Here is a 15,725-nt window from a genome sequence, read left to right on the forward strand (position 1 = left end):
GACTTTTAGTTTTTTATTGGAAAACAGACGAGACAACGAGCAGAAGAAGAATTGATGATGATGACGGTGATGATGTGTATGTTCAGTAGCCAATAGAAACGAGGATCACAGTGACGTTGTCAGCACAGCCTCGTCTCACCGCCTCGCTGGCCAACTGCTGACAGGCGGCTTCGAACTTTAGCTCCTCCTCCGTCACGCCTGAACGCTGCTCCACAGCGCCGCCCTGCAGGGGGAGACGGGAATTACAGCTTTAATTCAAGCTAAGCTAAAATAAGCTAAGCTAATCCTTTATTAATCACACAGGAGAGAAGTGTGCAGTGTTACAGCAGAAAAATGGAAAGTAAAACTTTCTCATCTCAGAATTTATTTTATTAGTTTGATATTTTATCCCATAATTATGACTTTCTATTTCAGAAATTATTGTTTCCTCATAATTTTGTTGATTTTATCTGATTATTGTTATCAAATATTTAATCTGGACTTTTTAGACACTTCATCCCATATTTCTGACTTTTGTATTAGCCTTTTCACTCATACTTTGGGATTTTTCTACTCATTTTAAGTCAGTTTTAGTGCAGACTTTTTATCTCCTAATTTCAATTTATTTTATTAATTTGACATTTTATCCCATAATTATGTCTTTCTATCTCATAAATTATTTTTGCCCATAATTTAAACATTTTATTTCAGAATTTTGATTGGTTTTATCAGAATTTTTATTTTTTGTTTTATTTTTGTAGACATTTTAGACACACTTTAAGACACTCTGGACAATCTGAGACATTCTGAAACCATTTTATGTCATTTTGGACATATTGAGTCATTTTGGACACATGTAAGACACTCTGGACAACCTTTGAGTAGTTTTGGACAATCTTCAAATCATTTTGGACAATTTTGGAGCTGTTTTGGACACGTTTCAAGACACTCTGGACCATCTTGGAATCATTTTGGAAAATCTTTTAAGTTAATGTGGACACATTTTGAGACACTGGACAATTTGTTTGACTTATTGTAACTCTGGTCTCATTCTGGTAGTTTGTGTTTCCCCCTGTTGGAGCTGCTTTTAAATGAGAATCTGAGGTTTTGTTGTGTCAAACACAACATAAATTACTGTCTCTCAGCTGTTTCTGAAGTTGTAAACAAACGACTGGACGACAGAATTCCGCTACAGGAGCGAGACATGTATAGAAATGTAAAGATTAACCAGGTAAATAGTAAATAAAGACACACCTGGAGGATGCTGAGGACGAACTTTACGGCTTCGTCGGCTGAAAACACTTTGAACAAACCGTCACAGGCCAGAATGATGAACCTGCAGAGAGAAGGAACAACATCAGATAATATCATAACATCAGCAGCTATTGCAGGATTAATAATAAAATATGAGGAATAAAGAGGAGGACAGTTAGCCTCATGTGGAGACAGTTCAATGAAATATTTAGTTACAGGACATGTGTTTGTGACACAGCTAGCATGTTAAGACACATTTACACAGTTTGATTTGATAACATACAGTCAGCTCCATAGATGTTTGGACAGAAACACAGTTTTCATCATTAATCCTCTGAACTCCATCACAGATAAGAAATGAAACGATCCAGATGTGATTTAAGTTCAGACCTTCAGCTGTAATTTGAGGATATTTACGTCCAAACCAGGTGAACGGTGCAGAAACTACGACACATTTTATATGAGAGACAAAAGTAACTGGACAAACATGATCAGAAATCAAGCATTAAGGTTCTTTCTGTCATTTCTGTCATGTCATTTTTGTGTAATTTTAGCATCGTTTTGGATCACTTTTGTGTTATTTAAGCATTGCTTTGTGTCATTTGTATCTTTTTTGTGTTATTTTAGCATCATTTTGTGTCATTTGTCTTTTTTGTGTTATTTTACATTCATTTTGTGTCATTTTTGTGTTATTGATGTCTTTTTGTGTCATTTTTGCATTATTTAAGCATAGTTTTGTTATTTTTGTGTCTTCTTGTGTCATTTTATGTTATTTTAGCATCGTTTTGTGTCATTTGTATCTTTTTATGTTATTTTAGAATCATTTTGTGTCATTTATGTATTATTTTTGTTATTTAAGCTTCCTTTTTTGTCATTTTTATGTCTTTTTATGTGGTATTTTAGCATAATTTTGTGTCTTTTATGTGTTATTTTAGCATCCTATTGTGTCATTTTTGTATTGTTTAAGCATCACTTTCTGTCATTTCTGTCTTTATTGTGTTATTTTAGCATCCTTTTGTGTATTTTGTGTTATTTTCATATCATTTTAACCCTAATCCCAAGGAACCAAAGAGTTTTTGAGGCTAAGATGAGGAATATTCTTCAACGTCCAAATCAATCACCTGATCTGAATCTAACTGAGCTGAAGACCGTCAAGAACAAGCAGGAAGTGAAGAAACATATAAAATGTTTCGTAGTTTCTCCACCATTCACCTGGTTTGGATGTAAATATCGTCAAACTAAAGCTGGACAGCCTGTTAGCGTTTCATTTTTCCAACTTCTGCTACACACAGTCTGATTTCTCTGTAATCCACCGCAAAAAAATAACAATTTTCAGTGTGCTGGCGGCAGATTCTGGCCTGGAAAAAGTGAATACAAGTTTTGTCCAGAAAGCTAATGCTAACTGTGAGGGAGGTAACTTTGGTGACAACCAATGAGCAGCGAGCGTCGGTGTCCTTGCCTGTCATTGGCTGTGAGCTGACACCTCCTCAGGTCGGGGATTGAGATGACTCCACAGCGTTTGTACTGACCGTCTCCGATGGAGCGGGACACCTCCAGGACGCCGAGGACCCGGCCGTCCCTGCAGGAACCACAAACACAGCATTAGCCTAGTTCCCGTTAGCCTAGCTTCCATCAGCCTAGCCCCCATTAGCCTAGCTCTTGTTAGCCTAGCTTCCGTTAGCCTAGCTCCCGTTAGTCTAGCTCCTGTTGTCCTAGCTCCCGTTGTCCTAGCTCCTGTTAGCCTAGCTCCTGTTGTCCTAGCTCCCGATAGCCTAGCTCCCGTTAGCCTAGCTCCCGATAGCCTAGCTTCCGTTAGCCTAGCTCCCGTTGTCCTAGCTCCCGTTGTCCTAGCTCCTGTTAGCCTAGCTGCTGTTGTCCTAGCTCCCGTTAGCCTAGCTCCCGTTAGCCTAGCTTCCGTTAGTCTAGCTCCCGTTAGCCTAGCTCCCGATAGCCTAGCTTCCTTTAGTCTAGCTCCCATTGCCCTAGCTCCTGTTAGCCTAGCTCCTGTTGTCCTAGCTCCCGTTAGCCTAGCTCCCGATAGCCTAGCTTCCGTTATTCTAGCTCCTGTTGTCCTAGCTCCTGTCAGCCTGGCTCCCGTTAGCCTAGCTCCCGTTGTCCTAGCTCCTGTTAGCCTAGCTCCTGTTGTCCTAGCTCCCGTTAGCCAGGCTCCCGTTATTCTAGCTCCTGTTGTCCTAGCTCCTGTCAGCCTGGCTCCCGTTAGCCTAGCTCCCGTTGTCCTAGCTCCCGTTAGCTAAGCTCCCGTTAGCCTAGCTTCCATTAGTCTAGCTCCCGTTAGCCTAGCTCCTGTCAGCCTGGCTCCCGTTAGTTCAGCGGTTTATCTTCCAGACCTGACGGTGCCTCCTGCCCTCTGGATCCTCATCCTCTCCTCGTAGATGGTCGGGTTGTGTTCTTTACTCAGAGCCAGAGTCACCGGCCTCCTCTGATCTGCTGCCGACGCCTCCATCCGACACAAAACCGCCTGAAGGAACACAAAAGAAGAAGAAACAGTCCAAGGGCTTCCTGCAGAGCTGCAACTAACAACTATTTTATTGTAGATTATTCTGTTGAGTTATTGACTTTCTGGTTTAATCAATGAGTTGTTCAGTCAGTAAAATGTCAGCTTCCTCAAATGTCTCGTTTTGTCCAAAGATTTTCAGTTTTCTGTCAATAGGAGGAAAGAAACCAGAAAATGTTCAGATCAAAGAATCCGCAAACACATAAGTTGAATTGTTTTTATTGAAAAAACTACTCACTAAATCATATTTTTTGTGTGTTTGTGGTAATTTGTTGTCTCTTTGTGGTTGTTTTGTGTCTGTTTTTGGTTGTTTTGAGTCTCTGTGGTTAATTTGGTTTCTTGTGTCTCTTTGTGGTTGTTTTGTGTCTGTGGTTATTTTACATCTCTTTGTGGTTGCTCTGTGTCTATTTATGGTTGTTTTGTGTCTATTTTTGGTTGTTTTGTGTCTCTTTGTGGTCTTTTTTCATCTTTTTGTGGTTGTTTTGTGTCTTTTTGTGGTTGTTTTGTGCATATTTGTGGCGATTTTGTGACTCTTAATGCAGACGTCCAGTTAAACTGCATTAGAAACACTGTTGGAACGTTTCCAGAAGAGTTGTTAAAACTATTTAACCGTCTGAACCTCAAAAACCTACCAGCAGGTTTTAACTTTAATAAATATCTCCAAAATGACACCAATTATCAACCAGAAACTGTAAAAACTGAAAGAACTGTTGGATTTTTAACTTTAAGTCCTTGAATGCATCATGAGGTACAGTTTATCTGGAAAAAGACAAGTTTAAAACAGTGATATTTCATCAAAACCTCAATATTTTACGTCTCTTTTTTTTAAAAAAAAACAATAAATGCCCCAGATTGTGAGGATTCTGAGATTTAGTGGTGAAAATACCTTCACAGAGTCGTTGCCTTTGCCTGGTTTTAATCCAGCTTTGGGTAAAACGATCGATGTTTACTGCTTTTTCACTTCTGATACCTTCACAGATTGAACATTTTTGTGTCTCTAGTTGATAAATTGACGTATTTAAACCATTATTATGTATCAGTTGAGCTCTATTTTACAGAGAACAGAGATAAAATCCAAATAAAGCCATGAATCTCACCCTGCTGTCCCCCAGGTTGGCCACGTACACCATGTCGTCCACCACCAGGACACATGTGGCCGTTGATCCGTCCTTCCAGGCTGGTTTCCTGTTCAAACATCGGTGGAAAAAGTTTGACTCTGACCGATTTAAACAACATTTTAAAGAGAAAAGATTCTGTTTTTACGGCACTAAAAGTAGAAAAGTCTCACTGGCTGGAAGCTTTCTTCAGGAACTCTTCGTCCGTCTGTCTAAAAGTGTCCAGGAGACACTTCTTAATCAGTTTGTCCACATTTTCAGGATCTCCTAAAACACCAGACAAGCTTTAACTCTTCATCTGAATCCCTTTATTCTGTCTCGTTTAAAGAATTATTACCGGTCAAACTAAACTCACCGCTGGGGAACTTCTTGGCCAGAGTCTGGTGAAGATTTTCGGCGGCGAATCGAGACGCTCGAGCTCCACCGTGACCATCGAAGACGGCAAAGTACGAAACCCGAGACCTTCAGGAAACAAAACCAAACAAAGACTGGTCGAGTCATTGTGGACAAACTAGGAGACGTTCTACACAGTTCTGGAGTCATTCTGAGTCATTTTGGACGGGTTTCAAGTCATTTTGGACAGATTTAAATCATTTATAATAAGTGTGAAGTTATTTTGGACACGTTGGAGTCATTGGGGCAATTTATGAGTAATTTTGGACAAGTTTCAAGTCATTTTGGACAGATTTAAATCATTTATAATAAGTGTGAAGTTATTTTGGACACGTTGGAGTCATTGGGGCAATTTATGAGTAATTTTGGACAAGTTTCAAGTCATTTCGGACTGGTTTGAGTGATTCTGGACAACTTACAAGACATTCTGGAGTCATTTTAGACAAGTTTCAGGTCCTTTTGGAAAATTTTAAATCATTTTGTAGATATTTAAAGCCATTTTGGACAAGTTTCATGTCATTTTGCATGAGTTTAAGTTATTTTCGACAAATTCTGAGACATTCTGGACAAATTAAGAGTCATTTTGGACAAGTTCCAAGTCCTTTTGGTAAAGTTTAACTCATATTAGTTGAAATCATGTTTAAAGTCATTTTGGACACATTGGAGTCATTCTAGATAAGTTTTAAATCATGTTGGACTGGTTTTAGTCATTCTGGACATACTGTGAGACATTCGGGACACAGTTTGAGTCCTTTTGGACAGGTTTAAATCATTTTTGGTAAGTTTCAAGTCATTTTAGACAAGTTTCAAATCATGTTGGACTTGTTTTAGTCATTTTGGAGTGGTCTGGGTTTTATTCTGGACAAACTGTGAGACATTCTGGACAATTCTGGAGTCAATTTGGACAAGTTTCAAATCCTTCTAGAAAAGTTTAAATCATTTTGTACACATTTAAAATCATTTAGGACATGTTTAGGTCATTTTGGACAAGTTTCAAGTCATTTTGGACAAATTCTAAGACATTCTGGACAGATTAAGAGTAGTTTTAGACACACTGGAGTCATTTTAGACAGGTTTCAAGTAGTTGTGCGCAGGTTTTACTCATTCTGGACAAAAAATGAGACATTCTAGACAAGTTTCATGTCAGGCTGGACTGGTTTTAGTCATTTTAGACAAATCTTAAGTCATTTTGGACAAATCTTAAGTGATTTTGGACAAACCTTAAGTCATTCTGGACAAACCTTAAGTCATTTTGGACAAACCTTAAGTCATTTTGGACAAATCTTAAGTCATTTTGGACAAATCTGAAGTCATTTTGGACAAATCTGAAGTCATTTTGGACAAATCTGAAGTCATTTTGGACAAATCTTAAGTGATTTTGGACAAACCTTAAGTCATTCTGGACAAACCTTAAGTCATTTTGGACAAATCTTAAGTCATTTTGGACAAATCTTAAGTCATTTTGGACAAATCTGAAGTCATTTTGGACAAATCTGAAGTCATTTTGGACAAACCTTAAGTCATTCTGGACAAACCTTAAGTCATTTTGGACAAATCTTAAGTCATTTTGGACAAATATTAAGTCATTTTGGACAAACCCTAAGTCATTTTGGACAAACCCTAAGTCATTTTGGACAAACCCTAAGTCATTTTGGACAAACCCTAAGTCATTTTGGACAAACCCTAAGTCATTTTGGACAAACCCTAAGTCATTTTGGACAAATCTGAAGTCATTTTGGACAAATCTGAAGTCATTTTGGACAAATCTTAAGTGATTTTGGACAAACCTTAAGTCATTCTGGACAAACCTTAAGTCATTTTGGACAAATCTTAAGTCATTTTGGACAAATCTGAAGTCATTTTGGACAAATCTGAAGTCATTTTGGACAAATCTTAAGTGATTTTGGACAAACCTTAAGTCATTCTGGACAAACCTTAAGTCATTTTGGACAAATCTTAAGTCATTTTGGACAAATCTTAAGTCATTTTGGACAAATCTGAAGTCATTTTGGACAAATCTGAAGTCATTTTGGACAAACCTTAAGTGATTTTGGACAAACCTTAAGTCATTCTGGACAAACCTTAAGTCATTTTGGACAAATCTTAAGTCATTTTGGACAAATCTTAAGTCATTTTGGACAAACCCTAAGTCATTTTGGACAAACCCTAAGTCATTTTGGACAAACCCTAAGTCATTTTGGACAAACCCTAAGTCATTTTGGACAAATCTGAAGTCATTTTGGACAAATCTGAAGTCATTTTGGACAAATCTGAAGTCATTTTGGACAAACCTTAAGTCATTCTGGACAAACCTTAAGTCATTTTGGACAAATCTTAAGTCATTTTGGACAAATCTTAAGTCATTTTGGACAAACCCTAAGTCATTTTGGACAAACCCTAAGTCATTTTGGACAAACCCTAAGTCATTTTGGACAAACCCTAAGTCATTTTGGACAAACCCTAAGTCATTTTGGACAAATCTGAAGTCATTTTGGACAAATCTGAAGTCATTTTGGACAAATCTGAAGTCATTTTGGACAAATCTGAAGTCATTTTGGACAAATCTGAAGTCATTTTGGACAAATCTGAAGTCCTTTTGTTAGTTTTCTTACGTGTTTCCCGGCAGCGACGTCATGCAGCCGCTCATGTCCGGCAGCATCACGTGGGCGTCCTGCATCTCATCGCGTTCGCCTCGTCTGGCCGCCACGAAGCCTCTGAGCCTGGGGAGGCCTGCAGGACGACACACAGCAGCTCTGTACATCTCCGCATGTTTCCTTCCACTCTCAGCTTTGATTGGAGGGAAAGAAGCAAACAAACATTGTGGTGGAAGAGCTGAAAACCTTCTCTACAAACTTTCTTGATCTCCCCACGGTCCTCCTGATCCTCTGGTTTATCACCGTGATGGTCCGCATCGTCTCGCTTCCGTTTTAACCCCTGCTCTTCCTCCTCTTCCTCTTCTTCTTCTTTGGTGTTCTGGGGTTGAGCTGCTGGAACTGGACCTGAGGAAGAGTCAAATCAAACCAGAGTTTCACAATTGAGACGAGGTTTTTAACACCACAAAGAACATTTAAGACCTTTTTCACATCAAAAAATGATGGAAAACCACTGAGAAACATTTTTAGAACCATAATTTTTAATCAGTCTAATCAATTAAAGTGGTATAGATTCAGCTAAGCTGATCAACATTATAATCTGATTTCACCTTCAAACCATCATACTTCCAGTTTATAGATACAAAACACGTCTTTACAGTCTGTAATCAAACACAAAAACATGTCAAAACTGCCATTATCACCTCTGACAGGCAAGAAAATAAATAATCTGGACATTTGTAAAAGGAAACTGAATTTTTAACACTATTTTAGGTGTTTTTTTGACATTTTTGACAGTTATATGTCTTTCTGTGACTGTTTTGTGTCACCTTATGGTCAATCATTTGTGTCTTTGAGGTTGTTTTGCATCTCTTTAAGACAGTTTTGAGTCAAATCACTGGTGTTGTATCTTTTTAAGGTTCTTTTTTTACCTCCTTGTGGTTAGTGATGGTCCTCTGATACCCGAGGCTTCGACACATGCGCTGTAGCTCATGAAGCAAACGTATCGAGCCACTGTGCCGAGGCGTGGTTTGGTCACGTGACTCGTGACGTTTGAATCACTTCAGTGACGTTTGAAGCACTCAACTGCTTCGAATCACCTGATTGGTTCGGTTTGTCATGTGAATCACTCGGCGGGATCGAGAGTGTTCCGGGATAGGAGATCCTATTTAGTGTTGTTCATTTGAATTGTTTTTCGCAGAGTAGGTTGGTTTTGTTGGTTTTGTTGCTGTTGTTGCCGTTGTTGCCGTTAGTTGCATTGAGAGTTAGTAGTGTTGTATTAGATTGCGTATTTTGCAGATAGATAGATAGATAGATAGATAGATAGTCTTCATTAACGTTAGATATAGATAAATAGGTAATTATATATAGATACGACATAGATAAATATATATATAGATAAGACATATATATATATATATATATATATATATATATATATATATATATATATATATATATATATATATATATATATATATATATATATATATATATATATATATATATATATATATATAGGGAGGGAGAGATAGATAAGCCATCTAGCTAGATATATAGCTATATATATCTAGATAGACGGGCTGCACAGTGGTGTAGTGGTTAGCACTGTCGCCTTGCAGCTAGAAGATCCCTGGTTCGCGTCCCGGCTTTCCCGGGATCTTTCTGCATGGAGTTTGCATGTTCTCCCTGTGCATGCGTGGGTTTTCTCCGGGTACTCCGGCTTCCTCCCACAGTACAAAAACATGCTGAGGTTAATTGATCATTCTAAATTGCCCGTAGGTGTGAATGTGAGAGTGATTGTTTGTCTCTGTATGTAGCCCTGTGACAGACTGGTGACCTGTCTAGGGTGTCCCCTGCCTTCACCTGAGTCAGCTGGGATAGGCTCCAGCCCCCCCATGACCCTAGTGAGGATTAAGCGGTGTATAGATAATGGATGGATGGATATCTAGATAGATGGAGCCGCAGCAGGAGCCAACCAGAAAAAGGTCCCGTGCATGGGATGATTTTCAATTGCTGCCGGATAATAAGGTAACTACGAGTGTTATTTTTATTTCACCTGTATTGACATTGGAAAACTCAGGGCAAGCCCTCATGTACAATGCTGTCGCTGTAGAAAAATAATTACTTGAATGCATTCAAATTATGATTGACTTTGGTAACTGATTGTTTCACAGGTCCAGTGTCTGCTGAGTGATGCCAGGCTGTCATACAGCAACAACACCTGGTCCATGCTGAGGCATTTAAGGGCCAAGCATGGAAGAGAGGGAACCCAGAGAACAGGCAGCAGCCCGCTGTTGCCTGTAACTCAGGTAGGCCTATTCATGACATTTACAAAGAATTACTGATGCCTTGTAAGTTTGGTTTATATTACCCTGTGGTACATTTCAATGACACTTAGTATTTTTTTAGGTAACTTATTGCATTGTATTGTCTACATGAAATTTTTCAGGCGATAGAAAGCGAGAACTTGACGATGCTCTTGTAAACTTCGTCGTCAAGGATTCTCAGCCGTTCTCTGTTGTGGAAGATGTTGGATTCAAAGAGCTTGTGGCAAAACTGGACCCCACATATACTCTTCCAACAAGAAAGGCTCTCAAGGACATGGTGGCTGCAAAGTAGCAGGAGGAGAGGGAGAAGGCCAAGGCAGAGATCCAGGGTGTTGAGACCATGAGCCTCACATCGGATATGTGGACCTCCATTAATATGGACACATATCTGGCTGTCACCTGCCACTATGTCAATCAGAATGACCAACTGTCCACACTTCTTCTGGGGGCCAAGCCTTTTCCGAGGACCCACACAGCGGCCCACATTGCTGCAGAAATTGCAGCAATGATAGCAGAGTGGGGTCTAGCGAACAAAATTCGATGCATTGTGACGGATTCAGCGAGCAATATGAATGCCACAGCAAATACCCTGAATTTGAGGCAATCCAAATGCATCGTGCATTGTTTGAACCTGGTTGTGAAGAACTCCATTGAAGCCACTCTTGGCCTGGATGAAATTAGAGCATTGAGCAGGAGGATAGTCAGTTACTTTAAAACAAGCACAACAGCAAAAGAAAGGCTGAGCCAAATGCAGCAGCAACTGGGACGCAATGTAAAGAAACTGAAATTGGAAGTGGACACACGCTGGAACAGCACCCTGGAAATGCTTCAGCGCCTCTATGAAGAGAGAGATGCAGTGGCATTAGCTCTGTCATCCCTCAACACAGACCTGACTCCTCTGACCAACCAGCAGCATGAAGTCACAGGGGAATGCATCAAGGTATGTAATAGAAAACCAAAGAAAAAATGATGGTAGAATCCAAATTGTCTAGTTGGTTTATTGCATAATCATTGCAGAAGAGTTTACTCACTTGGAGCATCATACTAGACTGAACAATGAAATCAAGTTCACCACACAGTCTATGCATTCAGATAATATGGACTTTTCTGTCATTTCAGCTGCTGGCCACATTCCAGGTAGCAACTGTGGAGCTGTCAGAGGAGAGAAGAGTCTCAGGATCAAAAGTCATCCCCTTCTACCGTGTTTTAAGACACATGACCGAACAACTGTATTCCCAGCTCACCACCCCCATGGCACAACACCTGGCACAGAACCTTGTCAGGTGCTTAGCTGACAGACTGCAAGACAAAGAAAAAAACAGTTCACTGACTGTTGCTACACTTGTGGCTCTGCAGTTCAAAACTTTTGGCTTCACCAATCACAGAGTGGCAGCCAGTGTGAAAGAACGTTTAATAACCGAATGTACAACAATTATTAACATAAAGAAGGCCAAGCAGCAGCAGCAGCAGCCATCTACATCTCAAACACCGCCGCAGCCTCGTCCTCCACCACCAGCAGCACCTTCCACGGGTATTTATTTTTTTCTTCTATTATGAATAAGGAATGACTAATGACATTTGTGGTGATGATGATCTTAAATATTTTTTAGTTCAACTGTGGAGCTTATTGGATGAAGAGGCAAATAGAGCCTGGCAAACACAAAGCGCCACAGCCAGTGCAATTGTCGAAGTGAACCGCTACCTGGCTGAACCTCCCATAGAAAGAACGGCAGACCCACTGGCTTACTGGGCCACCCACAAAACCGTTTACCCAAACTTGTATAATGTCGCCAAACATTTCCTGTGTACCCCAGCCTCATCGGTGCCGTGTGAACGGGTTTTTTCTAAGGCTGGGGAGATAGTGAGCAAAAGAAGAAACCGTCTGAGTCCGAAAACTGTTGATACATTATTATTTCTCAATAAAAACTCATAACTAGTTACATAAGCACACCCACTGCCCTGTTTCCAATCACAACCTCTTTACTGACCTCTTTACCAATGAACCCCAAGACATACTTTGCCAAAATCCATAATATAATCTGGATTTGCACCAACCCCATGTGAAAATGTCATCATTGTGTATAAATCTGTGGATGTTCTCAGTCATCCAGGTCATGATAAGTCTCAAGCAAGCATAAGTTATGGCAACTGGACTAACCTCGTGTGAGTCGAAAACATTTCACCTCTCATCCAAGAGGCTTCTTCTTGGCTTCTTCTTCTTGGTTTGAGAGAGGGGTAAAAGAAGCCATTCATGTCAAACTAGAACGGCCATCTTTGAACAGAGGAGGGGGCCTCAGACACCACTTGTCTCCCACTTACAACGCCGTTCTTAGAGCCCTCCCAAGGAGGTGCAGCCATCTGTCCCACTTGCAGTCAGGTGACCCCCAACCACCCTCCTAGAGGGCTGGGAGGGGTAACGACCGCCCATCAAAGGCTAACGACTCACATTAACACCTAACGAGTCTGTTGGTTTCGGGTCTTTGTCCACTTGTTTTTGCCACCACCCTCCTGGTGGATAAATATCTGGTACTCCCCACCAGGCTTTCAGAACTGAAGAAGCCTCTTGGATGAGAGGTGAAACGTTTTCGACTCACACGAGGTTAGTCCAGTTGCCATAACTTATGCTTGCTTGAGACTCATCATTGTGTATTTGTAGAGCATCTCATGAATGTAGCAGCACCGTTTAAATGTTTCATAACAGAATATAAGTGAAGAGTATATAGGGTTACAAACAGACATGGCAAATAAGAAACATGCTCTTCAGTAGTTATTGTCATTATTATTACTATTATTATTATTGTCATTATTATTACTAGTAATATTATTTTTGTGTCCACTAGAACCCATACAATCATCTAATGTAGTCAAACAGGAATGTGTGCATGGCGAATCAAATCCAAAACAATCCATGAACCAACGACCACGTCTTGATTGCGCTTCATTTTATTGACCACTAGAAGTCCTACTCGAGCACTGTGTGTCATTGAGGCCTCGAGTAATGAACCATGTTTTGAAAGAAGTGTCGAAGCTTCAACAAAGCCTCGATCAGCCATCACTACTTGTGGTTGTTCAGCGTTATCTTCTGGCATTTTTGACGCTCTTTGAGATGATCTGTGTAATTTTTGGTGCTTATTTGTGTTTTTGTGGCTGTTCTATGTAAACTTATGGTGTTTTTTGTGTCTTTTTATGGCGGTTTTGTGTTATTTTGTGTTTCTGAAATTGTTTTGCATCTCTTTAAGACGCTTTTGAGTCATTTAATGGTGTTGTTGCATCTCTTTAAGTTGGTTTTGTGTCTCCTGGTGATCATTTTGCATCTTTCTGTGTTGGTTTTTGTCTTTGTGAGATTGTTTTGCATCTCTTTGTGGTTGTTTGGTGCCACCTTGTGGTGTTTTTGACTCTCTTTAAGGTCATTTTGCAGCTTTGTAATTGTACTGTGTCTGTCCGTGGCAGTTTTGTGTCACCTTGTGGTGTTTTTGCCTCAATACTTTCTAGTATCTGAGATTCTCTTGCATCTCTTTGAAGCTGTTTTGAGTCATTTAATGGTGTTGTTGCATCTCTTTAAATTAGTTTTGTGTCTCGGAGTGGTTGTTTTGCATCTCCTTGTGACTGTTTGGTGTAACCTTAGGGTGCATTTGTGTCTTTTATGGGGGTTTTAGGTCGCATTATGGCCATTTTGGGTGCCTGAAATTGTTTCGCATCTCTTTAAGACTGTTTTGAGTCACGTCATTGGTGTTGTTGCATCTCTTTAAGGTTCTTTTTTTTTACCTCCTTGTGGTTGTTCAGGGTCATCTTGTGGCATTTTTTCCGCTCTTTGAGATGATTTTGTAGGATTTTTGGTGATTATTTTTCTTTTAGAGGCTGTTTTGTGTCTGTGAGATTGTTTTGCATCTCTTTAAGACAATTTTGAGTCGGAGGAGAGCACCTTTCTGTTTTGGTTTTTGTCTCTTTGACATCATTTTGCAGCTTTGTGATTGTACTGCGTCTTTCTGTAGCAGTTTTGTGTCTCTTTTAGGTCGTTGTACCTCCTTGTGGTTGTTCAGGATTATCTTATGGCATTCTGCCGCTCTTTGAGATGATTTTGCATGATTTTTGGTGCTTATTTGTCTTTTTTTCGGCTGTTTTGTGTCACCTTATGGTGTTTTTGCATCTCTTTAAATAGTTTTTTCCATCTTCTGTGGTGGTTTTGTGTCTCTTTATTGAGTCTTTCGTCAATGAAAAATGTCATATAATACTGTCTATGTCTTGGCATAATTAAATATCATCTAGTAAACACTGAGATCTTGTGTTGTTGGTCTTATTGTGGAGATCTCTGATTTAGCACCAGTTCTGCAGCAGCTAAAGTTAGCCCATTCAAAGTCTACGCTCCTTAGCTTTGTTAGCATGATGACAGCCTCCATTGGGCTAGCTGTCAGCTCCGACGCCCTCCCTGTCACCGTTATTAACCGTTAATTCATGTCCACTCACCGGAGGTCTGTGTCGGTTCCGGTAGGTCGTCGAATAGATCCATCCTGCTGAGTTAGCCCAACGAGCTAACTGCTACCGGAGCTAACTGATGCTAACCATAGACGGTGAATGAGGATGCTATTACTGGGAGCTAGCTGCCTGCAGCAGCTCTTTTAGTACAAAATTAGAGCGTCAATGCTAAATAAAAACTGTTTATAAAGATGCTAACAGGATCCGCTAACGGGTTAAAATGAATGTTTCTTTAAACAGGTCAAAATATGTAAAAACTTTGTCGTCAAATACGTTAATTAATTCTAACGTTGAGTCTCATTAGCTCTACTGTGTAGGTTAGCTTAAAGCTAGCGGCAACCGCTAGAACTGCTTCCGGTTAGAAATGTTAGTATAAAAGACCCGACAGGACGACCAGAAATGATGCAAGTTGTAGAAAAATTAAAGAAATGCAAGAAGAAAAATTTACAAAATTAAAGTTATGACAAGACAATCTGAAATTATGATATAAAAATTTGGATTAAAAAGCAAAACACATTAGTTAAATTGAAATAGAAAATTCTGAAATAAAAAAATCAAATATAAGATTTTTTTTTTTAAAGAGCATTTTGAGATAAGATGCCAGAAAGAGGAAATTAATAATTCTGATTTACTATTTTAAATAATTATATAAAAAAATATGCTAAAAAGATAAGATTATGTGGTAAACTCTCAAACTTGTGACCTAAAAATCTAAAAAAATATATATTATATTATTATTATTATTATTATTATATTATAATATAAAATAGTTTTAAAATAAATTGTAAAATTGCATCATCAAAAATTAAAATTAGATTTAAAAAAAATATTATATTACTGGCAGACGTCAATTTAAAAAAAATATTAAAGTGATAATCATTGACATGATGCGCTTCAATAATGAGACAAAAAGTCCAGAATTCATAATTCAATTTTAAAAAATTCAGTTGTCAATGTTTATGGTCTGATACTGAAACATGATTGGCTCTGACCAGCTGTGACATCATGACCTCTGCAGGTGTATCCAGGTAGCCTACGATTAATTATTACTAATATTGATGCAGTAATTCTATAT

General features: G+C 39.2%; 1 protein-coding gene across 3 annotated transcripts; it reads right to left on the bottom strand.

The window, feature by feature from the left end:
- Positions 1-15,002, bottom strand: ilkap (integrin-linked kinase-associated serine/threonine phosphatase). 3 transcript variants are annotated; one of them, XM_023297180.3, is made up of 10 exons: positions 14,642-15,002; positions 8,097-8,255; positions 7,869-7,986; positions 5,219-5,325; positions 5,037-5,130; positions 4,846-4,933; positions 3,582-3,712; positions 2,693-2,812; positions 1,234-1,315; positions 1-223 (listed from the first exon to the last, which is right to left on the bottom strand). In XM_023297180.3, the coding sequence occupies exons 1-10, from the start codon at positions 14,682-14,684 to the stop codon at positions 83-85; spliced, it is 1,083 nt and encodes a 360-aa protein (XP_023152948.2). In that variant the 5' UTR covers positions 14,685-15,002; the 3' UTR covers positions 1-82. The 3 variants fall into 3 exon arrangements, with proteins under 3 accessions (XP_023152948.2, XP_023152951.2, XP_023152950.2); XM_023297183.3 differs by lacking the exon at positions 14,642-15,002 and having other exon boundaries at positions 8,110-8,250; XM_023297182.3 differs by lacking the exon at positions 14,642-15,002 and having other exon boundaries at positions 8,074-8,240.
- Between the last annotated feature and the right edge of the window lie 723 nt (positions 15,003-15,725).

This window comes from Amphiprion ocellaris, chromosome 7 (genome assembly GCF_022539595.1).
Source record: "Amphiprion ocellaris isolate individual 3 ecotype Okinawa chromosome 7, ASM2253959v1, whole genome shotgun sequence".
Taxonomy (NCBI): Eukaryota; Metazoa; Chordata; class Actinopteri; family Pomacentridae; genus Amphiprion; species Amphiprion ocellaris.

Bases quoted from the DNA above. Each gene is read 5' to 3' on its own strand.
- ilkap (XM_023297180.3), bottom strand. From the start codon at position 14,684: ATGGATCTATTCGACGACCTACCGGAACCGACACAGACCTCCG. The intron at 4,934-5,036 runs GTGAGACTTTTC...ATGTTTGAACAG, and splicing joins CTGAAGAAAGCTTCCAGCCA to GAAACCAGCCTGGAAGGACG. The intron at 224-1,233 runs GTGTGTCTTTAT...CTCCCCCTGCAG, and splicing joins TCGTCCTCAGCATCCTCCAG to GGCGGCGCTGTGGAGCAGCG.